The 13,174-nt window shown below is 42.5% G+C and overlaps 1 protein-coding gene across 2 annotated transcripts in view; it reads right to left on the reverse strand.

Annotated features, from left to right (window-relative positions):
- The window catches only part of AHCTF1 (AT-hook containing transcription factor 1), a 1,132,528-nt gene that overhangs the window by 700,787 nt on the left and 418,567 nt on the right, over positions 1-13,174 (reverse strand). For both annotated transcript variants that reach the window (XM_078649035.1, XM_078649034.1), the window contains exon 22: positions 7,470-7,614. In XM_078649035.1, coding sequence (XP_078505161.1) covers positions 7,470-7,614 — 145 coding nt within the window. The remainder of the gene's footprint in view (positions 1-7,469; positions 7,615-13,174) is intronic.

Consider the following 13,174-nt stretch of genomic DNA (forward strand, 5'->3'; position numbering starts at 1 on the left):
TTAGTGGAGGGACGCCTGGCTGCCAAGATAGTATCACAGACTTCGGGAGGAAGGACGAAGGCTGCCAACTGTCGCCACTCAATCACCACGCAAGGAGGTGGAGGCTGGACAGGTTCGGGTGGAGTACCGTCCCCTGCTGCTGCGACAGGAGAGCCTCCCGAAGAGGAAGTCTGAGCGGAGGATCGATGGCCATGTGTAAGAGCTCTTGATACCAGACTCTCAGTGCCCAATCCGGAGCCATAGAATTACTTAGGACCGGTCTGGCTTGATCTTCTTCAGCACTCTGAACAGAAGTGGTATTGGTGGAAAAGCGTACAGAAGACCGCAACTCCACTAGCGACGAAATGCGTCACCTAGCAAGAGCCACCTTGGAAATTCCAACGCGCAGAATTCCTGACATTGAGCGTTCTCTTCGGTGGCGAATAGATCTAACCAAGGCTCTCCCCACTGCCGAAAGAGACCTTGCACCATCTCCGCGTGATGATGCCATTCATGATCCATCATGCACCTGCGGCTAGGTTCATCCGCTCTGGCATTCAGAGAACCTGCTGTGTTGGACCACCAGGGACATGCCATGATGATCCAGCCATGTCCAGAGATAGAGAGCCTCTTGACATATGGTCCACAACCCCACCCACCCTGTTTGTTGCAGTACCACATGGCGGTGGTGTTGTCCCTAAACACCTGCACTACTCTTCCCCGGACAGAGGGGAAGGACACATGGGAGTTGGTCGTTTTCCAGAGGGCACCTCTAAGGTGCCCTTCGAGTGGATTTTGCAATAAATCCCACACTGGCAGTGTTTATTGTGCTGAAAAGTTTGATTTCAAACTTCCCAGTATACAGTAAAGCCATCATGGAGCTGTGGAGTTCGTAATGACAAACTCCCAGCTCATGTACTCAATATGGCTCCACTGCACTTGCCGTTTGAGAATGGACTTAGACACTGTAGGGACATATTGCTCATGCAGTTACACCCTCACCCGTGGTATAGTGCAACCTGACTTAGGGCTGTGAGGCCTGCTAAAGGGGTGACTTGCCATACCCAGAACCACAAGCAGTAGTTCTGGGTATGGCACACAGGGCTGTGTTATGTAGGTACGTGAGGAGCACTCCTTTCAACTTGTTTATCACTTTTAGTGGTGGTGCTGCGTCTAATAAGGATAGTCAATCCTTGTGTTAAATATGAATTATGGCGGGTTTGTGAACCCCCCTAGGCGCGCACTATACACTTGGTGTGTCTACACCTTCACCAATTTCACAGGAAAATTTCAATAATATTAAACCAAAACCTCGTTTGTCTTTTTGTATTGCATGGTATTCATTCGCTGTACATACTTTTCACAATGCTGGTTATTTCATCATAACTACATGTACAATGCAAATTGAATGCCCTTTACGTCAAACATATACATATACATGATTTGCAATCCTTCATGCTTTCAAACTTTACAATTTGCTTATTCTGCCCTATGCATTTCGGTACTCTATGTACCTTCATCAGGGGCCAATCTGTAGAGAAATCAAAAATAGGGAAATGTAAGTGTTTCAATTTTCTAGAGCGCCCATGGGTAAGATCTATTGAAAATGTCAATCCATACCTCTGTAAGAAGATTGATGTGCTTGCGAACTAAAATCAATAGGAAACGGATAAAAATTCTTGTTAGCTCAAAGAGTCTACCTAGTGCCTGCTTGTAATAGCTCACTGTCTCATGGAGAAAGTGAGAGAAGGAGTCTTACTGTGTTTATAACCCTGGTGTGTTTCAGATGAGCTGAAAAAGTGGAATAATAATGATATACTCAATGTTAACTCGACATGATGCATCATGTACTGGTTTCAATAAAATGTGCTTTAAGACTGTATATGCGATAAACTGAACATACCTGGAGCGTGTTCAATTCGATAATGATCCTGTGAAAATATGAGGTTGATGTTAAAATAACGCGCAATTGAGTTCTTATGGTGTTGTATGTGGCATATAAACCATCTGCACATACCTCAGTATATTAAAAGATGCTCTGAAAAATAAACGGAGATCGAAAAACACTCGATTAATTTTTGCCAATGGTTTCAGAAAGAAACACTTGGTTATGCCAATAATATCCTTCGAGTGCGGTTATTACCTGAATATGTTTCTCTTCCCGGCCTCAAAGATCCGAAACGTGCTGAATCGCGTTCTATCGCGCCGCCATTCCCAAACCGGGGAAACTAAAAGGTTACCAACGCTACTCCGCCATAAACATAGAGAGCAGACTAACAAATCTACTCAGCCTGATCGGATAGTTACAATGGGTGCCATACTAAGATGGATAATGATATCACTGTGAACACTGTTAAAGCTCTTGTATGTTCTATCATCCGTCTGTGATGAAAGAATAACAAGAGGGGAATTAAGGATAAGAATTCCCAAGTTTTATAACAGTATTGCGATGACTAAAGAGACGGACTAGATATTACGCGTCAATGTATCAATCTTCTTATAACGATTTTAAGATGTTACCAGATGTATATACAATTACTAAGAACATACTTAAGATTGATGTTCGTCTAATATAACACAGGGATGTGTGCCATGTCGACTCATAGGCTGTGTCTGCACCAAAACAAACAGTCTGCAATGGTAGTGGGTATGTGTTTGGTGAGGGGTCTCTGAGGGTGGAACAATACATGATGCAGCCTTTAGAGACCCACTCTGATCACAAGGCACTTGGTACCAGAGGTACCTTTTACAAGGGACTTATATGTGGACCAGATGGTGGAAATAAAGGTACAGAGTTTTGGAAAGAACACCGGCCCAAGGAACCTGATTGGCTGGGACCCAGGGCACACTCCGTGAATGTGCATCAGATATCAGGCGTGGGGGGTGGAGAGGGAGGGATTTAACCATGCGAAAAAAAGGGGCCCTTTCCTACAGTGACCAAAAGGAAGCCCCCTCCCTACCCCCCAGCGAGAAAGGTGGACCACTCAAAAGACAAAAAAAAGTGTAAAGAGTTCTCTGTAGGCCTTCAAAAACCTGATCCGGAATCATCAACATAAAGAAATGTGGGGCACACTGGGACCATCTTTAGGATAAAAGAAATTCCACTGGAAGTTTAGCTGACAAAGCAAAATGCAGAAGCTGTGGCTTGGGCTAAAGGAAACCGAGAAATACTCAAGTTGCAAAAAAACTATCTCCATGAGTTGCTGTACTGCCCAATGATATAAGAACGGTGAAAGAACATGGGTAAGACTTTTTTAGCTGGAAAAAAAGATTTGAGGGTCCCTAAAATTATTTGATAGATAAAGTTGAACTGTAGTTGGAGGTGCCAAGGTATAAGGAAAAATGTGCTGCACAACTGAATATACAGTAAATATAATTGGACACTGATGCATGTTTATTAAATATTGCAAACTTCGCACAAATGTAAGAGTCTCACTCAAACTCATGAGACAACTCAATATAATCTAGGTAATATGGAAAGAATTTGTGGAACTATGTGATAAAGGGTTTTGTCCAAATTACTTGTCTTGAGCTTTACACAATAGATAGTAGTTTGATTGTGATTAACTGGTAGGATTAATATGATCGTATAATTGAACTCATTTAAAAATGGTGTATAATGTTGGTCTACGCAAATGTCTATTTGATGTAAGTTGCTATCTAGAACCGGATTGTTGAAAGTATAGGTATTTCACATTTATGTCACTGTGCTAACACCTCACTTTCACAAATCTGTTAGAATGCAAGATAATCACCAAAAAAAACAGTAAAAACAACAAGCTGTCTGGAGTGCCATCAACATCAGCAACATATTTGTATTTTGGGTTTACAAAATAAAAGGATACAATAAATAAGCATACACTTTTTTAGGCCTCCCAGCACTAGAAGACACCCTCTCTGAGCCAAATCAATAATCAAGGACAATTTTGGAAAATTCTCAAAAATGCAAAGTGTCTGGAGTTGGGAGATTACTCAGTTACTTTCTGCCTTCTGCGTGCGAGTAGATGCCTATATGTGCTATACAAATATCCTCATTCATTGTGTTGTACAATACTGGAGTACACAACTTGGGCCTCTTGCGGCAAGCCACAGGAGTGGAGCACGCTGCTTGATAGCTAGCTACCTCCAAGATGGAGGCTAGAAATCTCCTTGGATTAGATGACCAATTCTTGCTCAGTGGATCTAGGGTCCTCAAAGTATTGACAAACTCAATGAATATCTTTGAATGCAAGGTCAATGTTATTAGTGCTTCATGACAAAAATTTCACCATGCAGGATTTTCTCAAGGATGGGAAAGTCAAAGCAATTGAGGCTCAGTTGGCAATGGGCCACATGGTAAAGGGACACACTTGTTGCTGAAGTGCTCCACTCTGCCTAACACACCGAGGCAATTTGTCTAGTAGGCAGTCATGAACTTTAATGGCATTTAAGAGTAGCCATGAACAAGGCAGCAAAGCACTTGTGGCATCCTTCAGTGATACACAGTACAAGGCAGAAAGCGCAGAAGGAAAAGTTCACATATGATTCAGATTGCAGTAGAAGTGCATGACCAAATGGAACAAGATTTTTTCAACAAACTTTTTAGACATAATTATCCTGTTCTTGTCTAGAGTTAGTCTTCTCATTGTCAACTGCCACCTTTTCAGACATTGAGCTTGCTATCTTGCTCAACGTTCATTACGATCAATGAATTCCTCATGACAAAGGAAAAGCTCTTTGCAATCCCAGTTCTGAGACTTGGCTAACTTCGATGAAGTCCAACAACTAGCCATTCTAAAAGGAAGTTAGCAATGTGATATTCTGTTTAAATAAGAGTCAGAACCCAGCTGTCAGGCAAAAAATCAACTTCATGATCGGCAGTCTGTGCAGGATATGATGAGGAAGGGGTGGTGCCTGCCTTAAAGCTGCAGCACAACACTTTCACTATAAGCTTTGGAAAATCACTACCAACAAGGTAATATTCACCTCAATTGTAGTCAAATGTATCTTCTGCAGAACTATCACTAGTCCCACTTTGGGTTTATTTATAGTTTCATTCGGTAAGTTTTTTAAAGAAAATATAAACAAATAATCTGATACTTTTGCTTACAGACTAATACACTCAAAACTGTTAAATTAGAGTATCTTATTTCTAGCTGAAAGTGCTCTAAAATCCCACACATACTCAGAACTATATAGTGTTTATCACCATCAATAAAAATTCTATGACGGAGAAGCCTTAGTATAGGTGTATTTTGGACTGAAATAATATATACAGTAAGCACATTTTTGCATTCATGGTGGACACACTTAAAGTAATAGCCAACGGTATTAAGTCCGGCTCAACTAGAGATCCAGCCTCCACTAAGATCCTGAGTGGGAGTCTCACTGTATTAGAACCTTACATCTGGCATCTTCTGGAGCTCTCTTTCTCATCGGGAGTCGTCCGGAAAAAATGGAAAGAGGCTATTGTCATTCCTCTAAAAAAGCTGGACAATCTTCGCCCCATTTCCCTCTTTCCTTATCTTGCTAAGGTAGCAGAGAAGGTGGTAAACATTCAACTGAGTGCGCATATTAATAATTACATCCTTCTCCACCCTACACAATCTGGTTTCTGTGCCACTTATTCAACGGAATAGACTCTGCTTTTATCTACTGAGCTTATTTGTAGACAGGTAGATGCAGGACAGACGGCAGCTCTATTCCTCCTAGAACATAGTGCCGCTTTAGACACTGTTGCCCATCACACGCTATTACTGCGCCTCAGAGAAGGCAGCGTAGACGGTAAAGCAATAGAATGGTTAAGTTCCTTTCTACGTGACCGCTGTTTTCAGGTGTCACAGAACCTTTCCTCTCGAAAAGTGTCAAGCTGGACCAGGGGTTACCACAAGGTTCCATACTTAGCCCCACTCTCTTTTACTTATATATGACCCCTTTGGCAGAGATTGTGGAAAGGTTTGGAGTTGGTGTGGTGTCATATGCTGATGACACACAACTTGTGGTGACCCTGACCCAAGATTCTGAGGAGGCAGCACAGAATTTTTCACTGTCTTCAAGGGCTGGCGTCCTGGATGGACAATATTTGCCTGAAACTTAATGGTAATAAAACAGTGCTTTTAGTCATAGGCAAGGCACCCTCGATCTGGTCCTCTGTGTGGTGGCCCCAAACATTGGGCCAGACCCCCTTCCCCTAAGGATCAGGTGAAGAACTTGGGGATACGGCTGGACACCAAACTGTCCTTTGAGACCCACACCAAGCGAGTGATGGGCCGCTGTGTGGGAGTCCTACGCACGCTATGGAAGACCCTAGATGTACTCCCGGTTTCAGCAAGAAAGACGATGGTCCACGCCCTTGTGACATCGCGTTTGGACTATGGGAATGTTTTATATCTAGGAGCTAATTTCAAGTGTGTTCAGAGACTCCAGCACATCCAGAATGCGGCTGCACGTCTTTTTTTAATGCTCCCTAAGACAGCCTCATCCAGCAAGGCTCTTGCTTCTCTGCACTGGTTTCCAATGAAGAAACGTGTTCTGTTTAAAGCTATGTGCATCAGTCACCGTATTCTGCAGAAGAAGAACCCTTCTTATCTACATGATCTCCTTAGTCCGTACGTTTCAACGCGAGGTTTAAGATCTAGCAGAATGGGTCAGGTACGCATACCAATCACCAGAAGAGCCAGGATGGGCGGACGCTCTTTTAGTTTTTTAGCGGCCTCTTACTGGAACAAGCTCCCAATGGGGCTCAGGCTGGAATTATCGGGGACGATCTTCCGGAAAAAGCTCAAGATGTGGCTTTTTCCATCTAATAACTCCATTGTCTGATTTCTTTCTTGTTACTCTGGCTTGGCAAGGGATCTTATCGCAGCGCGGGGACGCACTAGCTAGTGCAACCAGGCGCTTTATAAACTTAATTTGATTGATTAATTAGATAAAATATAGATTGAGCCTCTGGGATCACTTCAGCTTAAGAATGTTAACACCTGGGTTCAATGATTGCTGTTATTGCATGATGAGGTGACTCTTCTCAGTTAAATTATCTACCAGAAATGCGACAATCGGCTGTTCAAGGATAGTCAAATGTAAGAACGTTGGGGAGGCACTCAATGTTTCAATTGTGAAGCCAAATATTACCTAAAACTTTAACCGTCAGAAAACAAAACACCATAGAAAACAAATTTGCTACCTCATTTCTAATCCACCTGCTTGTCTAGCATAGAGCTATAAAATCTAATAAGGATAAAGAAGAGCAGTCACCTGTTGGAATTTTACTAATTACGGTTGTTGTAAACACTTCGGGATACAATCATTTGCATATCTGTATGTCATTATTCTGAAGACATCTGTTAACATGGTAAATTGAGGTGTGGCTACCAGCAAGTGACACAAAAATGGGAAGCAAATATGATAAACATGAATTGCGAATTAAAAAAAAAGAAAAATAGTTTCATCCTAGAGGAATGCTAATGTCATTGAGCAACTGTTATAAATTCACTTTTTCTGCAAATGCTTACTTGTTCAAGGTCTGTGAAGGGAAGTTTCAGCAAGTCTTCCATTAAGCCCATCTCTTGACAAGCTTCGTACATATGCTTTAGTAACTCTTTCACATTTAGCCTGGTGGAGTGTAGGCGAAGTAGGTTCATGGCCTCCACGATGCTCCTGGAAATATCACACTTATTGTTGGCAATCAACAACAGAGAACCACAAAAAGCACACTGCAAAATTATATTTTCAAGCACACTTTGAAATTAACTTTTTTACAGAGTACTACAAACCACAGATTCTAGCTTTAAACTTTAGAAAGAAGAATATTAAGCATGCAACAAACCTTGCTGCCTATGGATTTAATGCAACAGGAATCTGTAAGGATGGCAAGCGGAATAGAGCCACCATGAGGTCAAGAACTCCGAAATTGATGACAATGAATTGCCAATCCCACAGGTTGCACTGCTGTGGCATTCACCCATCAGCGAAAAATCTCAAATTCCTGGAAGTGACTCACTGATCAATGTTAAAATTATTCTGAATATCCAAACCAAAAGGAAACTATTATAGCCTCTCTGAAACACCCGCTTGCAGGAAACATTTATTCAAGAGACTATGGTTCGGTAATTCAGAGGCCAGAACGAGGCTGGTTATGGGTGGGGATAAAATGGTAAGTGGACATTTAAAACTGCTGCCAATACGTGGCCATGGGTGGAGTAATTCAGGTAGACTTCACATAAAACTGTTACATTAAAGACAGGTGGTTGAATTGAATTTGAATTTAAGAACATTTTGAAAATTGTATACAACTACATAGGTCACTTTAGGCCTGTTCCTCTCCCACATTACACCACAGCTTTTGTGAGCTTTTGCACCCTGATGATGGTGGGTTCACATACCAACAAACCTACTCCCTCAAACCCTAATTCCTAGTGGGATGAAAAAAATCCCCTTCGTGGCTCAGTAAAGTGTGCATTCCTGCCCAGAGTTCCACATGTACTGAATCTTTGGTGGGTCTGCAGATTACCAATAATGCATGTATGCTATGGTACACTGACCCAGAATTTGTCAGAGCAGGTTCTGTAGGCTGGACGGCACACTGTGCACCCCCTTTTACTGAGAGCCACTACCATCAGTTGGCAGTGGAGAACTAGTAGTGGTGGCAGTAACTAATTATATTCGCAGGCCAGCCACTTTATCTTTTAATTGCCTACTGGCCTCTCCTGTTTAAAATTGTCTGCTGAAACTTTCAACTGGGTCCTTGGCTCCATTTAGGTAGGACATGGATGCCACATTCAAGTTTGACCTATTGCAGTGTAGTAGGATGATGGAGACTGGGGTTGTGTGGTGCCACCTGGCAGAGCTACAGAGCAATGATATTGCAGGGGAAGTGTTTTCCGGAAGAAGTCTAGCACTTGCACGATATTCATAAACATCAGAAATCTTCAGGAAGAAGCACCTATAAGAACATGTAGGAGGTAATGCTAGATAATACCATTCAACTAGTTGGGAATAAAAAAAACTCTAAAATGGGAGTGGCCTTGCCACTAAATAGCTTAATAGGATACAACCTGAAACAGTAAAGTAGTTGCAAATTTAAGTTCAGGATGTGGAGGAGTGTGGCTCACTGATTAGAGCAGCAGACCCTGATACAGAGGTCTGGCCCGGGACCAGGGTTCAATTCCCGACGCGGCAGTGTCCTGAGCCCAAAATGTCCACGGACTCGATAATTCTCGCCTCGGAGCCTATTCTAATCATGGGGTCCCACGCTGCAACTCTGGGCAATAGTTGCTTAATCTCCACTACGGCGGCCCACCCGCTGCGGGATGCCTGGCTTTCACCCTGGGGATACCCAGTAGGGGTTATCTCACAAGAAAAAGCCAGGACGGGTTCCCAAGGCAAGCGCCTTGATGCCTTCGGGTGATACGTGCGCTATACAAGTCACAATACATCTATTCTGCTTGGGCTGTCAACAGAAATCAAGAAAATCTGGGAATACCCAGAATTATTTTCTAAAGTGCACAAATGTATGAAAGATTCAATGTTGGAAAACTTTCCCTTAATAGAGGCCGTTGCCTACAAGCCACTAGATCATTTGAACTATGCATCTGCAACTGATCTGTTTTGATAGGGCTAAAAGTCTTAAAATGAAGGCCCTGCAGTATTCAGTTACTTGGCCTATACAGCCACAACAACTTTGATCAGACAGCGACTCCTAAATTTTCCCCAGTGCCTTTAAGCATATTATTTCTAAACACAGTGGTCCCTAGACCAGGATTAATGAGAGCAGACGATAAATATAAACCCAATCAGTACTGTATTTTGCAGCTGTCCGGCCGGACAGGTGTTTTTAATATATAATATAGTTGCTTAAATATACACAAAATACAGCAAGAAAGAAATAAAGTAGGACCCAAGCCTGTATCCTCCTTAGTGGGAAGGACGTACAACATGAAACAGCTCTGGCAGAGTAAATTGTTTGTATGAGAAACATTTTGGTACGACAAACAAATTATAGAGGAGACACGATTACACATAATAAGTATTAATAAAGAGGTGTATATGGCGTACACAAGTCAACGGCGTTTCGATCCATACAAAAGATATAGGATCATAATCAGGACATTAACAATGGTATGCCTGTATACATTTTGCCTAGATCCAGGTCAGAGTGACTTGGAGGAGGTATGTTTCAGGCAAAGACAGAGCAGAAGTCCAGGTCAAGTACAAAGAGAGTAAAGGATGCAGACAGCCGCGGCCACTGTCTGTGCAGTTGGATGCTGGGTCAGAGTCGACCTAATAAAGGCTGTAACAGCTTAAATTAGGCGTTTGAAATGTTCGCACCATGGAGCGGTCTCGATATCAGTGTGGCAGGGTATGCTCAGACGCGAGTCCCTTGCTCACTTTGCCACTGGATTCAAGCAAGCCTGGCTGAAGACGGCTGAAATGCCAGAAACCGGTCCAAGGAAGCTTGTTTCCGGTCCAGGGAAGGCATGGCTTGCCAGTTCGGGCTGGACTGTTCCCATGAGGCACAGGGTCAGACTGATTTGAATATGGCCATGTCTGAACTGGGGTGGCAGAGTGGGCTAAAGAATGGTGATGGATTAAACCCAGATCTGTTGACTGGGTGTGAATGTTTGATTAGTTCAGATGCTCCGTCCATCACCACCCCCTTTTGTACCCCTCGATATCAGGGACGGCAAGCAAGTAATCTGTTAGCCGTGTCAGCGGCCTCTAGTGACAAGGAATGGGGTCGAGGCCAATCTGCGAACAACCTCTGTTACAGCATGTCTTGCCTGTCGAGATCAGGAATATGAAGGCTTAAAACACAGACACAAACTGCATGCACTCCAGTAAACAGCACATGTAGAGGCATACACAAGGAATCAGCTAAGGAGACTAACATTACGCCCAAGCTAGATATCAAGTTTCTGATTAGGACAGTCACTCCTGCCCAGAAGAGCTGAAACTTCTTCAAAATTCAGTGTATCTCCTCTAGTGAAGAAATGTATCTCTAATGTCAACAGCTGCTGCATGAGGAGATATTTGGCTCTTCCCAGCATTAGCTAACATTCCTACTTTTCTGCTACCACAAAAAGACGGTATAAGCAGAACATTTCAAAATCTGAGAAGAGCAAATGTAAATGTAAATCTGAGAAGAGCAAACCACAGTCAGAGAATACTTGTTGCTTCAGATGTCAGATGAGGCGTTCACCGTAGGTCATATACAACCTGTATGTCTGCAATTGAAGGATGCAAACTAAACTTTTTATAGTTTATCCCTTTTTTTTGCAATTGTCATTGTCTCTTCCTGTTGTGCCGCCAAATTAAGATTACATTCTTAAATCTGGCATAGTCTATTGACCCAATTTAGAATAAAATACTCTTAACGTGCATTTTGCGTAGCCCTACATACTGACTGTCTGTGATTTAAACTTGCTGTCAATAAAAGATGCTATCATTGCTCAATATAAGCATTTTGGATGAAAGGAAGACCAATCTGCCTTGCTGGGATCTGAACTCAAAATCTAGTACACAATATTTTTTCAGTGGCTAATGTTCAGTTCAATATTCCATTGATTCTGTTTATTTAACGTTCTATGATGTTCACTATGTACCAAGAAAGGAATCCCCACTTATTTATTGAACTAAAGTCCTAGTGTAAGAACCCTGGTACAATTTTAATGGCCTCTTAACAATATCAGACAAGATACGGTAGGATTAATTTACAATCAGTATATAAGCATTGTCAAAGCCAATAGGCCTGGCTCTAGCAAACAAGCAAGTTTTATAAAGCTTTTGCTAACAAATTTAGCAGGCATAAAAAGTTTAAAAATATCAATTTCGTCATCTAAATATGCAATGCATATATTTGGGGAAAACATCAAAAGCATGTGGAAAAATAAATATGAAACAAAAGCTGAATTTAAGCTTTTTCCTGTTTTGTAGTCTGCCCGTAAAAATATTTGTTTTTCAAATGGTTGGCCAGTTTCAGAATTCTATGTGCCAGGGTCCATTCTAGTGACTGCTGCACTTTACAAATAAAAAAAAAAAAATACGTTAACGAAAGTAGAGATTAGCTGTACTGCCCTAGCACTAAAGAGGAGCACCTTTAGGCCAATGTGCACAAGCAAAATACCAATGACTAATGTGGGTTAGCTCACTGCCCCAAGCTGTAAACTGTGGTGGTAGAAAGCAAAATGTGAATGAAAGCTGGACATGCCAGTAGACGAACCAGACTGAACAAAACCCCTGCATGTATGTGTGTGTGTATACGAGAAAAAAAAAAAATTATATATATATATATATATATATATATATACACACATACATACACATACACACACACGTTACTTACCTTCGGGAACGATACATCTGTAAGAAACATTAATTAGTTATAGATTCCTTACCTTAGAAATCCCCCCAGGTGTCAGACTGGATCTGGAAAGTTTTTTCGTCAGCAGGTGGCGTCAGTCAGCCTCGTGTCTGTCGTCGTGGTCGCCGGGATGACGTTGCAGCAGCTACTTAGACACCGCCCTCGCGCACTGACGTCAGTTCTGTACACGACTTTCCGCGCCAGAAACGCAGAGCCATGCAAGACACCGACCATTAGTGCACAAAACTAGGGCCCTGAAAGGATATCCTTAGCCCTAGAAATCAGTTCGCAGAACGGGGAGGATGGGTGGGGCGGTAAGGAATCTATAACTAACTGATGTTTCTTACAGATATATTGTTACTGAAGGTAAGTGACTTGTGCATCTGAAAGAAACAAATTAGTTATAGATTCCTTACCTTAGAATAGATACCCCAGCAACAACAACCCCAGTGGTGGGTCTGCAAACCAAGATCACACCAGAAAATTCTGGAGAACAGAACAGCCAAAGAAGCTGTCTCTCTGGACTGGGCTGTCCAGGCAGTAGTGTTTGGTGAACGTGTGAAGCGATGCACACATGGCTGTCTGACAGATGTCATTCAGAGGCACTTCCCTTCCCAAGGCAGCAGTGGCTGCCGTCGCCCTGGTGGAGTGAGCACGTAGCCCGACTGGAGACAGAGTGTAACAAGCCTTAATATACAACACGACCCATTGAGAAATGGTGCATTTGTGTACGGCCCGACCGACACTTCTTGGCACTCACGTAACCAACAAAAAGTTGATCATCCACCCGGAACGGTTTAGTGCGATCCAGAACGAAGGAGAGCACACGTTTTGGGTCCAGACAGTGGAGTCTCTCTT

This window comes from Lissotriton helveticus, chromosome 6 (genome assembly GCF_964261635.1).
Source record: "Lissotriton helveticus chromosome 6, aLisHel1.1, whole genome shotgun sequence".
Classification (NCBI taxonomy): Eukaryota; Metazoa; Chordata; class Amphibia; order Caudata; family Salamandridae; genus Lissotriton; species Lissotriton helveticus.